Source organism: Leptosomus discolor, chromosome 5 (genome assembly GCF_034619465.1).
Source record: "Leptosomus discolor isolate bLepDis1 chromosome 5, bLepDis1.hap2, whole genome shotgun sequence".
Taxonomy (NCBI): Eukaryota; Metazoa; Chordata; class Aves; order Leptosomiformes; family Leptosomidae; genus Leptosomus; species Leptosomus discolor.
In genome coordinates, this window is record NC_141395.1 from 19,465,104 (window position 1) to 19,483,055 (window position 17,952).

General features: G+C 39.4%; 1 protein-coding gene across 1 annotated transcript in view; it reads right to left on the reverse strand.

Annotated features, from left to right (window-relative positions):
* Positions 1-707: 707 nt before the first annotated feature.
* Positions 708-17,952, reverse strand: part of LOC104352184 (dipeptidyl peptidase 4) — a 43,900-nt gene continuing 26,655 nt past the window's right edge. The window contains exons 16-26 of the mRNA XM_086465957.1: positions 17,609-17,736; positions 16,606-16,653; positions 15,993-16,091; positions 13,872-13,941; positions 12,040-12,234; positions 11,069-11,123; positions 8,928-9,027; positions 7,241-7,305; positions 1,973-2,045; positions 1,649-1,722; positions 708-806 (exon numbers count right to left, since the gene is read on the reverse strand). Coding sequence (XP_086322083.1) covers positions 708-806; positions 1,649-1,722; positions 1,973-2,045; positions 7,241-7,305; positions 8,928-9,027; positions 11,069-11,123; positions 12,040-12,234; positions 13,872-13,941; positions 15,993-16,091; positions 16,606-16,653; positions 17,609-17,736 — 1,006 coding nt within the window. The remainder of the gene's footprint in view (positions 807-1,648; positions 1,723-1,972; positions 2,046-7,240; positions 7,306-8,927; positions 9,028-11,068; positions 11,124-12,039; positions 12,235-13,871; positions 13,942-15,992; positions 16,092-16,605; positions 16,654-17,608; positions 17,737-17,952) is intronic.

A 17,952-nucleotide genomic window follows, 5' to 3' on the forward strand; every position in this document is an offset into this window, starting at 1 on the left:
CAGTACTAAGATAGGAAACAAAGAAATTCAGTGCCATTGGTTTGAACAGGTATCATTCAAAATCTTTGGTGAAAGCTGGCTACGTGCTTTCCTTGGAAGACTTCTACAATTGTAAACCAAGAGATACTAACTCAAGGAACTGCAGTAAATGAAGTGTTTCATTCTGCATAGAAAATATTAATATTGCAGTATTCCTGATACTGTTTCTGCAATAACAACTGATCAAGCATTAGGTAATTTCTGCAAAATCTGTTGCAAGTTATATCAGTATTTTCACAGAAATGAGCACAGGGTTAATTTTGGGTTTTGTTGGAAACATTCTTTTTATTCCTCAACTGAACTCCACCTTGGTTCCTCTGTGACGTTTTTGTCATTCATTACCCTAATACAGAAAACTGGACTGTTTCCCTTTTAGGCTGAAATATCAAAAGGTACTCGCTCATTCAAGCAAGTGCCTTCTTTTCTAGAAGTCTGCAACATACCTACATTGTGGTGATGTTAAAACCTGATTAAAGACAATCAATAAAAATGCAATAGTTGCTCGGCAACAGAAATCATTATAAAGATTAGCATTTCATTGTGTACGCAAGTATCCCAAGAGCTGACCCTTATCTCACCTTGATTCATAACAGTTTATACTGGCTCAGTGTACATTAGCTAGAGTGTTTTCTGGAGAAGTACCATCACTAACAAGCAAAAGGCTGGTGCTAGGGCAGTGAGAAACACTGCTTTATGAAATGGCTCATATGGGTATAAATATGCTTATGTGCTTGACCGGTGATGGCATGGTCTTTGTCAGTATACCACTGTGGGAAAGAAAAATACAGAGAATGTTAGTTCTAGCTACATCTGAATGATATAAATCAAACATGACAGACACAAAATCATGTGCAGCCATTTAACATTGTCCCAGCATGAGGCTAATTCAGCATGGAGGCAAAGACATGATGGTGGTAGGAAGCCGCCGTGATACTTTTGTCCCTGCTTTGCGTCTGGGATACACCATCTATTCATGCTGAAAGTACAAAATGAATACGTGGCTTGTCCACACAGAGGGTAGATGCAGCTCCTCAGTTTAGAATGCCTGATCTCTGCACCCTGTAAACCCTGCGAGTTTGGCTGAAGGACAACCATGCACTGGTGCACTTGGCTTCCTTCTGTACCCCATCCTTTTCAGCACTGCTGAAAAGGATGGCAAGGGCTGACAAGAAGGTAGGAAAGGAAGAGCTTCCACCTTATTCTGAGAGTTTCCATGTACAGCATAAGGAGGCAAATAACTATTTGTCTTACGAGTTCAATGCAGAAATCAGACCCATGGTGGACAGGTTATCCTGGACTTAGCTCAAGTTAACCCTTCCTTGTATCCTGTAGGATACTATTCATTGGACTTTGGGTACATGTAAAGATTGGGATTGGCTTGGCTGTTTGAGAACCCAAAAAAATTAACAAATCTTAGGTAAACAGGCTCAAATATGAGAAGGAGTTGCTTTGCATTTTTTCTTGTACAGAAGATAGAAGTGTGCGTTATGTTAGTATTTCATTTGCTGAACATGAAAGGCAAGTATGTTAACTTTCGTTTAAGATGGCAATTGATTTATACCTAACGACAAAACCCATTTGTATGGTGATAACCGAAACAGAACCATACCATTGCCTGAAAATCCACTTCAGCGTCCACAAGAGCTTTGGAAATCTGCGCTGCTTGCTGAAAGTGAACATTATCTGAAAAGTAGAAGAACAAGAGGAGAAAGGTAAACAAAAAATTGCCTCTGTACTACTCTGGGGGAAAAGCAAAGCAACGAACACACTAGACTCCCCATCGCTGCTGACTGAAACACAAATTAGTTGCAGAAAGCAGTATTATTTTATTGACGTAAATGTAACAGCCTTGCCCCTTCATGCTTTTGTTTTGTCAGTAGTAGAATTGCAAACCTGTCTGTAATACTAAAATGTCTAATTAACTGCAACTCACCATCTGCTGTTCCATGAATAAGGAGATATTCAACTTCCTTGAATTTTTCAGCTCTGGCCATTACTGTTGAACTCTGAAATTAAAGAAAAGAAAAGAAAGAAAAAAGGTGCTATTTATTAGAAGGTACCAACTGACTTTGATTCCTGTTGACATAGTCTGGGGTCCTTCAGATAAAAACAACGACCCTGCTCCCCACCCCGCACCCCCAAGTAGCGTGTTCACACCCCCGACAGCACTGTGCTCGCACTCAAACCGGTCTGCAATCACTACCCAGGGTTACCTCTGCAAAGTAACGGGCCATTCCAGAGGGGAAGAGTTTTGCGAGTGAGACACACATTTACTGCGCTGCTAACACGTTGTTAGCCTGCAGCACACCACTTGCCATAGGTTTCCTGTGCGACCGCAGACAAGTTAAAAAAAATGTTGCCATGGCAACAGTGCACCCTATGATAGCGAGGAGGAGTAGATGTTGCAAAGGCTACATGCGTTATCTTCCCCACCAAAACGTACACTAGTTTACCTGTAGGTAAGTCAACGCAGCTATTACTTCATGTCTCAAGTAAAAATGGCTGACAAGAAGTTTAAAACAATGCTCTCCCCCAGAAATGACAGAGAAATGCCTGAAGTCAAGCTACATTTTGGGAATTGAAACACAATACAGTGATGAAAAAAATAATCAGCAATTAAGATTAAGCAAGAAACTTAAAACACAGCAACAACGTATTCCCTAGAACATACTAACCCCCTGACCTGCTACTGTGACTAGGTACTAAAGAATGAGGGAAGTAAGGGTTGCAGGTGTAAGATCTTTAATTTGGGCAAGGAAAGGGAATAGGGATAGTGCTCCACAAGAGTGGAAAGAAGAAAAGGGACAAGAGCCAAGCCGTTTTCGGCTTGATAAAACAACCAGCATAATAGGGAAAAAAAATGTTGAATTAAATTTCCTTCCATTAGCAACATCATAGGGTTCTCTGCTGAAAATGACTGAATCCCTGCAGAAGTTGTCTCTATATTATAGCAACTTAAAAGCTACTATGGCAAGGAAAAACCATACTAAAAATTAGGAACAAAAGAATGTGATGTTTTGTTTGGTTGGAAGTTTTTTTGGTTTGGTTTTTTTTTTTTTCTTTCCTTTCCCACTTTGTACTAAGGCTGTATCCTTGCACAGGGATTTGCATTTACTACCCCCCAAAAAGTCAAATACATTATATTACCAACCCACAGAAGTGTTGCAATTTCCTTATGTCTCTTGCACACTCATGAATCTTTAAAGCAAGCATAAATATTAAATTTGTTTTGTCATGGCAGAACAGCATACCACAACCCTCTCGTAAGTGAAATGTGTTCTTTGTAGTTATTTAACCAAATTGAAAAAAAACAAGTTCAGCAGGGAGAAAAAACCCACCCTCTACTGTAACACTGCAACTGCCCTCTCTTGATGGTGAAAGGCTGCAGAGCACCAGAAATCCCATCTAATAGGTGGAAATCCACGCACAATGGACGCATGACGCTATCCACTGAAACAAGTTGGTATCATGCAGTAAGAACAGATAGTTACGAGTGCGCCAGAGTCCTTGGAGAGAGGACTTTGATTCAGTGAGGAGCACAGTGAGGAGTACAGCAGCTGACCAAAAGAACGATTCAGAACCCAGTGATGTAATAAAAAAGAAAAAGAACGAAGCAGTAGCCTTTGAGTGAATCATTTTCCACATGTGCAGAGGGAAACACGACACAAATCGCCTTTACAAGCTTACAAGCTTTCTTACAGCAAATTGGTGCTGGTTTAAGGGACAGCAAACCTTCTGCGAGTGGAAGCCTGACTTGAGCTACACTTCCAAGAACTCGACTTTCCAAAAAGCAGTTTTAGAATAAGGACGTCACTACTTTTTCCTCTCCAAGCATTACACAAAATAAAGCTATTTGTAAAATACTTCAGAAAGAAGGAACACACAACAGAGATACTTTCTCAGTTTTTTTATCACTTGCAAGTGATGTGTCACTTGCTGTATCCATACTCAACATGAAGAGTCCCTTCCCTAAAACGTGCTTTAAGGACGCAGTACTTCTGCCAAAAAAGAAGGTTGCAAGATAGGGAGCAATCTCAAGTTAGGCACGGTTACAGCACAAAGCAACATCACCTGAACAAACCTCAAGTGGACAGCAATTAAATACAACTTAATTTACCCCTTATGTTTCGTAGTTACACTGCCAGGACAAAGGTTCTGAAAAGGTAACGTGTACAAGTACCGAGAATTAGGCCCTGCTGAGCGTAACTGGCTTTTCTAAAGATCACGCAGCAGTCAACATTTTATCAGCACTCCACAAACAAGTTAAGGTTTGGCTGAAACTGAAGGTCTCTCTCCCTTTAGCATATTCTCAGATAATAGAACAAATGTCAAATCAGTACAAGATGGCATATTTACAAAATTGTACCCTGTTTTGCATAACCTAATGATGCAGCAGTTCTTAAGGACTGAACATTTCAAATCTGCTAGAAAAAGACTGCCAAATCTATGACTGTTTCAAACACTTGCCAAAAGCATATCAAATTCAGAGTGAACTGCAAAATAATCTTCTCACAAGTTGAACAGTCTCGTTGCTATGCTCTACATGGCTACTGCACCTGACCTCTAGAGCTCTGTCCTGATTTGGCCTCAAGTCTTTTACACCAGGGACCTTTCTTCTGGGGCAGACAGCTTCTCTGCCATTCAGCCTAGGATCCCCACACAATTATATTGGGAGCTCCACCCATGCTTGCTCCTTTCTTTTACAAAGCTCTAATTTTTGATAGTTCACAACTACCTTCAAAGGCACTGATCACACCTAATTAGCCTACTTAGAGGGAGTGTGAGTCACCGCTCAGACCTGACTCTTGACAAAGAGTAACATCTCAGACTCTTCCTTCAATAAATGTGAAACCTAATGTCACATTAATACAAAGGCAGGGTGTACCCCTCTTACCACAACTAGTTTCTTGAGACTATATATTCACAGTCATTAATAATACTCTGCGCATCAGGAAGGCTCCTAGCAGCACACCACTTCACTAAGCAGCTGTGTACACAGTCTCATTTCTTTTAAGTCAGAGCACACAGTACAGAGTTTATGCAACCTTTCACTTTTCAGGCCAGCTTTATAGCGGATGCAGTAGGATAGAGATATATGATACAGCATGCAAACCTGACAGTACGAAGGTAACAGTTCAAAAATGCTTTAACAGCTTCAGCTAGGAGAGCTTTCAGAACATGTTTTGCATTTACTTGCTACAAACCATTCGGTTCAGAAAACAGCTCTCGTCAGCGACAAGGGGCCAGGAGGCGGGCTATTGGGACCGGGACATTGAACAAAGGGGCTGTAAGCCAGGAACATGCTGGGCTGAAGTCAGTCAGGGTCTTCAGCAACAACAAAATCCCACAACCCTTCCATTGATGCTACATGACGAGCAACATACTCGCTTCTTGAGCTAACACATCCCTCCAGGTTTACATGGAAAAGTAAATTCCAAGTAATACATTATTTGGGGCTTTTAACAACGAACTTAAGTTGCATTTTCCTATCTCTAGAAGCAGCAGTGAAGTGTGACAAGCTGATCTGTGCAATTACCCCTCCTCCATCTAGCCACCATTCTCCCCAATTAGTCCTCCGAGTAACACATTTGAAACCTTTAGCTCTTTGGTACTGGCAGTTTCAACGTGGCCATTGCCAGCAATGGATACTATGCCAAGAAAATCCGACTCCTGGCTTGAAAGGATTAAACAGTCCTCTGTTGCCATCTGTGCCGTGAAGCTGGTGAATGACTTTGTGCACCCAGAGCGTTAACGTTCGTTCTGCACGACGACAGTAACTTCTATTTACACTGCTACCTCGCAGACCTCCTACTGTTCCCACTGCCTTAAAGAAACACATTTGGAAGAAGGCAGGCAGGCGGCTGCGGGCTGCTGGTCAGTCCCTGGTGGGCCTGAGCAGCTCTCTGGTTAGAAGAGGCAGATGCAGTAACAAGTCTTCCAGCAGTCACTTTCGTTGTCCTCAATTTTGACCAGAACATCTAATACAGCAGTTGACAAAACTGGATTACTATAGCGATATGTCAAAACAGGCATTTCAGTCCATATATATGTATGTATTTATATGTTTTACCATACTTTTAAATCAATGCAACAACCCCCACGACACTTATTTTTGTAATGGATCAAGACACCATGAGAGCTAAACTGTCTTCTAGCCTATTCACCAACCCAAAGACAGAGAACACCCCATCTCTTTAACTCCCATGTTTGGTTCCAGCATCTCTATGGCTGAACACCTCAGTGAAACATTCCAATAACCAGGGCACAAAGTACCCCTCAGACCCCTCACAATTCTGCAATAGCCACTGTGTTGCCACCTAGACCTGAAATGCAGCAAAACCTTACAGAAGGCTTGGGCTGCTCTGCCCTACGTGCCCAGCTACCTGTGACTTCAAAAAGCCCTTGAGGCAACAAAAAGCAGCTGGCATGTGGAAGAGCAAGTCAAACAATTCATCATGCCATAACGAGGACAAAATATACAGGTATTTTGCTCACATTAGAACACCTGGAATTTCCCTCACAGAAGTGAGGGCAAAGTGTAATTTCAGACCAAACCTTGGAGACCCTGTGTTCATGGAGATGGGGCCAAAATTCCAGCCCCCACACTGCTGGCTCCCCGTTGGTCTGAAATTTATTTGATATGATCACAGTACAGACAGAGTTGCTACCTGTCAAAGTTTCCTGATATTTAGAAGGGTTTGCTTTCCCTGAAAAAGCTTGCAGATTCCTAAAGCAAGCAAGTTCACACAATATCCATTTTTTAAAAATTACATTTCAGAAAGAACTGGAGTACATTTGTTTTGGTGGAAATGTTTAAGATAAAGCATAGTTTGCCCACGAGCATATTAAATTTTAAAACAAATTTGTTTCTTGGTGATTAAAATAAAACAGTTTTTACAGCTTGTTTTACAGTCTGCAAAGTAGCCAAATGGAACTGACTGTAAAAAATCAAAAAAAACCCCCAACACACCAAACAAACAACAGAAAACCCACACCATACAGTAAGGAGTAACTGCCTCATGCAAATCCAAACCCGTGAGACTCCAGCCTCTAAAAGCACAATGCAACAGCTATAGCTGGAAAGAAGAAACAAACTTACTTCTTCCCATGGGGAAGGAAATAGACTGTATACAGAAAACCAGAGTGGTTTAGGAAAGAAACAACACACTTAAAAAATGAAATAAAGTGTTCTCTTTCTTACATTATAGTTGTTCAGATTATCACTTGGTATAGGAAGGCCCATGTATCGCTCCGTGTATATTGAATCTGTAATTAAAAAAAACAAAACCAGAATCTGCTACTTAATTTTCAGTCTGTCTACCAGAAATTTTACCCACAGACACGAACAGTAAGAATGCATACTAGAAATAAAATAAAATAAAATAAAATGATAAAAACAGGTTTTCCACAACGAGGTGTGTACATAAACATCATTATTCAGAATATTTAATCTTCTTGTTGCCATGGACACCTGAATACTGAATATTAATAAAGTACTTTGTGTCAATGTTACCTTATTGTTATTCTTTCAGTAATCCTAAGAAAATTACTGAAAATCTTGCAGTAAATGACTAGCATTTGAAAAAAATCTTGGATATTTTATCTAAATTTTTACTACTAAAAATCTGTGAAATGAAAATATAGCAGTAAATTAGGACTCAGCTTGGCTCTATGTTATATATAGTAAAAATTAAATATCTCTGATTTTCCACAGATTTTTCATCGTGATGTCACATTACCCTTTTTGCAGATTTGCTGCTTTATTTTAAGCCATACAAATCGACGCTCTGTTGCCACATTCTAATGTCCACTTGACTTCTCATCAGCATTGTCACGCTGGGGTTTTTTTGGTGTTGAATATGCATGCCCTCATAAGCCTCTCCTTTGCCTAATCAACTAAAAGGGGAATTTTAGAGATCCTGATCTTCATGTAAAAAAAATACTTCCTGCCATACTGTAATATTCATGCCCAAAATATTAATGAAAACTTCCCTACATCCTCCACGGACTACTGCTAATACCTGGCAGTGTAGTTTGATCTGCTGAATTAGCCAGAGCCCATAATATGCTATTAGGCAGCCTCTGTGCTAGTTGCAGAATGACAAATTACGCCTTATTTAGCACAGGTTTGCCAGGAAAAGCTTTCCCCTGAACATTTGTGGACAAATCAAAACCAGAAAAATGTTAAAATGTGGTCACACTGTACAAGCACATATTATATTTTTAACTGTATATTAGTTTTTAATCTGGGGGGAGGGCCCCTATAACTGTATTTATAGCCTTATGCAACTACAGCCTTATATACTATAAGCTTGAAGCATGTACGGATGTCCACTTGTTCAGGTTTTCCTCACATTAAGCAATTCTTAAGATTAGTTAGATTTATAAAATCCAAATTTTACACTAAAAGGAAAAAAAAAAGCGATTGCAATTCAAATGCTATTCTGTTACTCTGAGACAGTAAAATACAATGAAAGTTCAATGTTAAGCCTCACAGTGTTTTTATAAGTGAAGGAGCATTTTGAGGAAGAAAAGTCTTATAGCAACAGTTTTCTGACACACAATACTGGTCTCAGGACACGCGGCAGCTTTGGAAAGCAAACACAGACACATTACTGTGATACTACAAACAACACAGTGATTTAGCCTTCATTAAAGGTTAAAGAGATTACCTGGAATTGCGCACCTGACTTTTTAACATGGGAAATAAGATTTAGAGAACTGGTTTAATTCTGAAATGCAGTACCCACGAGTTCATAAAAACAGATCAAGTGGCATTTACATGGCATCTAGTAGATAATCAAAGTTCTGCGCTATGAATCAACACTTTGCAGCATGTGCACTCCAAGACATATGGGAATCCTTGTATCGAGGAAGCCATCACATACCATAATATTGCCAACGTGACACGGGGGCAACCGCTATTCCACACTTGAACACGCCGCTTCCAGAGCCAAGCACCATGGAGGTCACATATCCCCCATAAGACTGAGAAGAAAACATTGCTGTTATTTTAGTCGGAAAGAAAAGGATGGGGCCCATCTGCTAAATGGTTCATCAGACATTTATAGGCTCAGCATTTTTCATATTAATGAACTCCATTCTGAATTTGGGTCAGATCTCACCCAGCCTGCTCAGTCGGGGAAACAGGCATCAAACAGCGCATGGCAGCTGTGGCGCTGATGAATGAGAACTTGCTGGGGATAAAGGGCGCAAACGCTGCTGAACTGTGACTCAGCTGCGGATGACAAGTGTTTGGTAGCGCCGTAGGCAGCAGCGAAAGACAGGAAACAAGACACTGCTGAACTGCTGTGTCCCTCTCCGCGCTGGGGGAGTGGGTGGAAGCAGAGCTCGGGCCCACAACGCGCCTGATGAGTAGCTGCACCAGGGCATCCGAAAATTTACAACTCCCTCAGAGCAGGCCTACGGCAGCTCACTTGCTAACTCTCCTCCAAGGCGTCAAGAGCAAGACTGTGACTGGGGAGTGAAGGATCTTCTGCTGAGTCTGTGGGAGGAACTGTGCAGCAACACACTCCTTGCTATGCACAGAAGATTCACTCACAGTCTAGCCTGATACACAGATGAGTAAATATCTGACACACTTGAGCATCCAGGCAGCAACATACCTAAACAATGTCACCGACTGCCCAAATGACTGCCCTCTCTATAGTTTGAAGGGGTTATTTAGGAAAATGTGCCCACCCACATTTAAAGAGAAGAGCAATTTTTGGATCTCATTCTTGTCTTGAAACCAGATTACAGGCAAAATGGAACTGTATCTTAGTTCAACAAAGCCCTTAAATGTCTGCTCCAACTTCAATACTTAGGTCGTCCCAGTACGATCAGCAAAGTAATGCATGTACTTAGTAATTAAACCCATGTACAAATACGTTGCCTAACGGGGCCACAGTAAAGAGAATTCTGCCAAACCTATGGCAAACAAAATTAATGTACATCATGACAGGCTGACAATGAGAGGCTGAGAATTTGAAAACTCAAGCGGTAAAGAAAATCTGTTTGCCCACAGGTTCAGTATCCAGGATGCATAACCCCAACCTGGCTCCAAAGGGGACTGCCCCTCAACTATTCATCCCAAGGCTCATAAGGAGTAAGATGGGAATGCATTAAGTCCTCCACTTCTCCAGAAAGATTTTCCCTTCCACTAAAATTAACACTACTACACTTGCCTTTGTACAACACGGAGATGTTTACCCCCACAAGAAAACCTACTAAAGGCACCATCATCATCATCATCTTGCCATCAAACAAACATCACCAGCAGTGACCAAATTTCAGCTAGTCATTTAATTCAAGATCCTGCATGCAATCCTGCACATACTTAAACACAGTATGCTTAAACAGACCATGCAAGAATACTGCCCGTGACACCAGAAAAAGCAGTGAAACAGCGGCATGGGACAGAGAAATGTTCAGAGTTTGAATCAAATAGATATCACTAACACTACACGCACACAGCCTTGCAGCTGAAGGGGTATGTATATGCTACTACACACTCCCCTCTACTGTGACAGGTTTTAAAGACACATCAAGAAAGAGAAATGTGGCCTCTGGTTGGAAATACTGCTGAAATTACAGCCAAGCACAACAATACAGCAGATTCAGATATTTTCAGGCTGCTAGTAAAAACATGACAATGCCATGCAGCTGGTTCACGTGTAATTTTACATCTTTTTTTAAAAAAATTAGAGTAATCCAACTAGTGAATATATACTTGCATTTTTTTTTTTTAAATATTGGTTCACCTTGTACACATGAACTTGGCAGTACCCCTTTAAATTGTTTTTAATCCCTCTAGTAGTCCTAATTTCTGTTTCAAAGGCTCCTGAATGCTCGCAAAAGGACAATGTATACAGGCACTCATAAGATATATTTCATCAGTTCTGTTACTGGAATGTGCCATGACCCCAGAGGTGCCTCACACTGAGTACTCCAGCACCTCACACACACGGCAGTACCACAAATAGTTACAACTAAATAATAAGCCAGCCAAACTTATTTGAGTACTTACCCAACCCCAAATAGCTATTCTGTCCTTATCAACAAAGCTCATTTCAGAAAATTTTCTAAAAGCAAACAGAATAATTAAGTGCTTAATGGATTGCAGGTATCTGCCATTATACAAATGTGCCTATTTTCCATCCTGTCTGCCTCCTCCTATTGTACAAATAAGCATTTCCATCACAGTGACTGCATATGAAAACATACAGTAACTCAGGCCCATGTGTCTTCGAGAAATTCAGAAAACTATCTGCGGATGTGAAAAAACAAAACATGGATGTTGCCCTGCAAAAGCCCTCAAACCACACTCACTGAGATTTTTATTGTATTAGGTTAGATTTCATCACCTGCCTTGCCTTTTTTTTTATAAAATAAAAAAAAAAGGGGAGCAACACTCAAATTGCAGCAGTAAGGACAGGCTGACACATGTAAATCCAGCCAGGGTTTAAATAAATAAAAAAAGATTCTGAAATAATATTTGTTTAAACTCCTTAACATTTTAAAATCCCGAAAAGCAAACCCCGTAAGATCACTTCTTTGTGACTCTGAAAGATTCATACTGACATCGTTCGGTTTAGTGAGGTTCTACAAACAAACCAAGTGACGAATACGAACTACGATGCAAAGGCTGAGTAGTTTATACAAATAACTCCATCACAACAGATATTTGAAAAAATCTTGGAGTAAAACCTCCAGCTCCAAGATCCTTGGTAGCATGCTCTTCTACTACTGTGACCAGTAGTATTGACTCTTCTCTATAAAACCAGAGATGGTATATTTGTATTACAGCATTAATTCTTCTCACTTTTTAAGCGTAAGTTGATGGCTGGCCCACTTCAGTATACAAGATTAATGCAGAATTCAGTTATGTTTTTTGCTGGTAATTTCAAGATGACCATTCAAAACCTTCACCTTTTTTCCCCCCTACACAATAAGCACAGAAAAGAAGGAGCAGGTGTTGACCATTTCACTGTAGCTCACCTAGCTGCTTCTATCTGATCTTCCACTTCATATGTTCCCAGCCTTCGGTTTATTGCGTGCATAATTTCATCCCCTTGGTATCCACTTCCTCTGCCATCGAAGCTGGCCACAATGATCTGCTCAGTGCTTGCAAGGTAAGTAGCCCAGTTGATCTGGAAGGTACAGTCTACCTTCTGACTACAGGGTCCCGCGTACCTGAGAGAAGTGCCACAGAATTCAGGCATTTAGTCTCTATGTATTCTCGCATCATGTATTTGAAATACAATCATTGCTGATGACTTTCAGCCATTAAAGAAGGGTAAACTTTTAAAGTAAACAGAGCAAACAAGAAAAGCATCACTGACTGACTTCAAACTGCTGCTCTGCCTGGACACTAAAGGCTTTTTTAAGATGTCAACTATTAATCAAGAAAGCAAACTGGATTTTATTTGTTTTCTTGCTTTCTGCTCTAATAAGAAACTTTCATTATTTTGACTTTAAGCAGCTTATCAGAAATCCAAACCAAATTCTTTTTTTGTGTCAGTGTATCTAGTCATCTGAGTTTCAAAGTGGTGTCCTTTAACTATTTCTGTTCCATTTAGACATAATGCATTTGGTTAAAGTCTGAAATCAACAAATAGCCTTCACTTGGGAAAATGAAAAAGATCTTTTTCTGCATTTTTAGTGTGTCATAACTGTTCCCTACAGTCTAAACTGTTTCTTATGCAGGCTGAGAAAAATGAAGCAAAACTGTAATTATACCTTTTATTGTAAAACATTTGGAAGCACTTGAACATTACAAGATCACACTCTGAGTGCCCTGGATGGTAAAATTCTGTTTGCAGTGCACTGCTCTAGCCACTTTTCAACAGAGTAAGAAAAGGAAGAGAGGCTCTTATGGCTCTATAACCCATTTTTCCCCAGTTTCGAAAGCAGAGGAAAAACCACTAGGAATTCTCTATATCAAGCTTTGTTTCTATGTGCTATGGATTTTGACATTTCCAAATGAAGTTCTGATATCAAGATCACCACGAAGCAGAGGTGATCCTGACAAAGGCCCAGGTAAGTCAATAAAAATAGAATCAAAACCAAAATAAGTCTTCAGAAGCAAAGAGCACTGACTGCTTATTAAAACGATCAATAGGCAGATCAAGAAGCATTACAGTGCTACCCAATTACATTATATAAAGATGTATCTAACAATTAACAGCTAGTTTCCGTGTGGAGTCAGTTTTTCATAGAAAGAGGAAAAGGTTAACATTTCTATTTTAGTGAATAGCTAAATTTCAGTCAATTCCAGTTAGAAGAAAATATACCAGCATGAACAGAGGTGCCTGAGGAAGAATGGACCAAACAGCACGTGCTCATGGTCTTGAATTTCTGAAAAAACAGCAAATGCAATCCTGACCACAGGGTGCAGTTTGCCAACACCAGTTCACAGTCAAATATCACAGAGAAAATAGAGTGTCACACTCACTACTTCAGCTATAGGATACAGAGCTTATGCAAGGTTTCATTCTGGTATGTAATTTCACTGAATTATTCCTAATGAACTCTAAGAGCAGAGAAGGAGGTAAGCTAATGCTAACATCCTGGCTTTTAAGTCAGATACAGAATGTATCTGCCTCACTGACACCAGCAAAATATGGGTTTGTTAAGCATTACATCACCTTATGGTACAGGAATCCACCACAAATTGGGATACACCTAATTTTTTTCTATTCCCTCTTAAAACGACTTCAAGGAGTAATTAGAAAATACGCCAGTTTTATGCTTCCTGATCTTATTAAGAGCATTTGAAGTAGATGAAAGTGATTATTAACACAACATTGCCATGTAACTTGAAGACTCACACATCAAGGAGCAGAGGGTACTTCTTTGATGAATCGAAATGGGGAGGCAGTATCATTTGATACCACAGTGCTAGAAGTGAAAAGAGTTTGACTTAGGTCAGTTATCCAGTGAAACAATTTGACATGCATTGCAATTCATACAAGAGCACATTTGAGTCACCTCCTAAAAATTAAAAAGCAGTTTCATCTGAACTGTCCTAATATACACAGGTAAAAGTTCCTAGCTCATCTAATACATATTTTTTTTCATGTTTTACAGCTAAGTTAGAAGAAAGTCTGGAACTGGAATGTCTACAATAATAACAGAATTTTGGGACTCAACATGCTGTCTCATAACATTATTTTACATTATAAGCTTAAATGTAAAACTTGGTAAGTCTCTGCAATGGTAAATTTAACACTAGCTCAAAAATGTTTCTCTACTCAAATTTTTCTCCCAGCACTAGAAAGAAATTTTAAATATTTTGAACCTGCCAGATAGGCTTTGTGTAACAGTTTGTAAAGCATCCCAGAAACATATCCAAATATCTATTATTTATCTATTTTTTATTATGAAACGTTGACTCCGGTTCCATCCATGCTACTCCTTCCACCCAAGCTGAGGAGAGTTAGTCGAACATTTGAAAAGCACACCATTTAAGTTTTGCAAACCAGTTGGCTCAATTATTCACACATGAATTTTAAAAGAACTGATGCTGCAATGGAACCATGAAGCAATGCTGATGGACTGCACTGCAGTAACAGCCAGAGTGCAAGTCTTACATAAATTTGTCCAGGTATGAATATGCAAGACATTAAAACACTGAAAAATTAACAATCTAAATTGAACAGATGAAAATACTAATTTTAATTTTTTGGGTACTCCATAGTCATGGGAGCAGATTTCTTCTTTGGTAACACACACAGATTTGTGAGCAGACTTGGAATTTGAAGCAGGACTACATAAATGGTTTATTTCTCCTACTGACATTGAAAATAGATTCCCCTTACCCAAAAGCTTTTACCCTGAAGAGATGAAGTAGTAAGAACAAAGAGGAATAAAAAGGTGAATATACAACTGATAGCATGAAGAACATCTTTAAAACTCCATCTTGCCTGGAAGATTTCATCTTTAGCCCTAGTAAAAATGTAACAGAAATAACAGACAGAAAACACAAAGATAAAGAAAATTATTAGATAAATGAGGTAACAGTGGAAGGAGGGAGGCGTCAAAAAGAACAGTAACTGACTGACAGAACTCAATACCGTTTGTAAAATATAATGCCAATTAGAATATTCATTCATTTTATCAAGAAGTTGTTCATCATGAAGAGAAAACCCAGTAGCTAAGGCTGGAGCAGGCACAGTTTAGACAGGTACCACGCCTCCCATCGCCGGTCTACCTGATATTCCTCAGCCTAGGGGCACACCAAGAAAGCTTCTGTACCCAGACATGCAAATTCGGAGGAGCACCACTAGCAAAGCATTAGCAGTTTGTTTTCTAGCATTTTGTTCTAGTCTGTATTCAGAGGTTTATGTAGCCTTGGAGTGTGAACTTGCTTTTAGGAATGTAACTATTCAACCCAAATATTCCCCTACACAAAGTCAAAGCTGATCTTGTCGAATGTAGCCTACATGATTTTGCAAGCTTTTAGATTCTGTGTCTGTTTCTTGATGACTGAACTTCTCCACTGTCACAACCTGCTAACACAAACCAAAGAGACTTGCACCTGTAAATTAAGACCTACTTGAACTTATAATTTAATTTACATTCAACAATGCTTAATGAGCTTTGAGCCCCACCCCCCATTCCTCTTATTTATTTAATGTGGTGTTAGAGACTTCTGTTTTTCAGGTAATTATCAAGGGAAAAAACAGGAGTTAAGCCACTTCATCATGAAAACATCAAGATATCACACAAGAGAAAAAGCCTATTTTAGATAAGAATATTTTGGGATTTCAGAAAAAAACAGAACATTTGGAGATGTCCCATGCCTGCCCCCCATCTTGTCTTGCCTTTAAATGCTGAATAACTGCAATGATGCCCACTATACCCATCGTTTCTGTCATACTTTTCAGCAGAAGACCTTGAAGCACTTGGTGAAAGGGGGAGAGAAAGGTAAAACATGTTTTTGAACTCACTGTATCCAGCTACACTAAGGGAGCCAAGTTTTTTTGAAGGCATCTGAATATCTTTCAATGAATTTTCCAGTTCAGTGTTATTTTCCAAGTATCTGAGGACTAAATAACAGAGTTAGTAAGAGTCAAACATTAAATACATTATTTTCAAATGCAATGCTCTTTTAGTTATGGACCACTTTAAAAATTCAGTCTGAGATGATGGCAACCTGTATTGCAGTCTTAGTTTACTGCAGTTTTTGGTTTTTTCTCTCAGATTCAATGTTTACAATACAGTTTTCCTTCAGTAATTTAGTAACAGGAAAGCTGTTTTCCCTGGTTTTCATCTAAATGCAATTTCAGAAAAACTGAACAATTATCCAGTAAATAAGTCATACATTACTCACTGTTTTCTAGCACAACGTAAAATAATATTAAATAAACTATGAATAAATGCATGCCAAGCTATATAATTTATTCTTCTGGTTAACTATAGTAGAGTAATTATCTGAAATTAAATTTACCCTTTATAACTGACATTTTCATTACTATGCTAAGCAATGAGAACAAAATTAAAATAAATTTACAGCGCATTTGTCTGGCTCAACACAAACTGTATTTTAAGACTATCCCATACCTTGATCATCACTGCTTCTGTGCAGAGTAGATACGGGCAGGCCAGGACCTGTTAATAGAGCATGGAAGCTTCATGTTTGCAGGCTATCTCAAAACACAACCCTTGTAAACTAATTGGAAGTGGGTGAACCATAAATGCTCTGAATTCTGGTTTCCCTCCAGTCTGCACAAGCTGAATTTTCAGTTAGTAGGGGCCAAACTCAAGCTGCAGGATCCCGTTAAATATTCAGACTGTCTCGCAGGCGAACCACACGATTGTGGGGTACTGAAGATTTAAGCCTCCACTCTTCAGCAAATTCTACCCATCAGCTGTGGACTGTGGTTTGGAAATCAGTAAGCCTTGTCACGGAGACCACTGCAGTCATCTTCAAACAAACATTTTTACAACCTGACAGAACAATTCCCTCTCTGCTGTCTGTTCTTCTAGTCCATAGAGAAAGAATGATCTTGGCATCTTAAAAAACCACATATGATGTAATTTAAGGGAAATTTTAGAGATTTTATTTTTCCTACCTTTTGGTTAATTTATCCTTTGTACTCTCTAGCACAAGCACTTACAGGTTAGAGACAGACTACAGTCCCACTGCTAAACTTACGATTACGTTCACTGGATTTTTTTTTGAACAGCACTATCTATCTTGATTTTATTTGCATGCAGAGCACTTCTCTTAACCCAGCCTGCTGCTTGCCTTACTCCCAGAGCCTCCAAATTCCTTCTACAGACAGAGCTCCCCATGCAGCTCTTGACGAGATGCACAGCAGACAGGAGTGTTTTGCCTGACTTTCAGGTCCACTGATAGATAGAACTACCAAATTTTATCCTCATAATTTTTGTCAAGGTGCTTTTGAGCCTACGAGGGAGTATGTTTTTCCGCTGCCAATGCATTTATCCAACGATATCAACACATATCATTGTTACACAGTGCATATCAAGACGAAGCGAACTTCCCCACCCAACTAATCAGTGAGTCATTTTTATGTCAATTAATTCCAGATATACTCACCACGACAATCTAGCTGATAATACTGCGCGTCTTTGCTGAAGGACACAGAATAATACTGGCATCTTTCTTGATTCAGATCACAGCTAACACATTTAGTAGAATTTGGACTGCTTTCCAAGAAGAGCACTCTGCAAAGTAGATGAGCTTCATTTCAGAGATGAAAGACATTTTTTTATTTTTAAGCTATGCTAAACAAATGTATGCTTTTTAAGTAAGATGACCAAATGAAGTATGTTAAAACTCAGGAGTAAAGTCCTTACTGATTTAAAAACTAGAGAAAGCAGACTTTAAACTTTTGAGTTCAAATAATACTGGCATTATAATCACAGCAATAAAAGAATCAC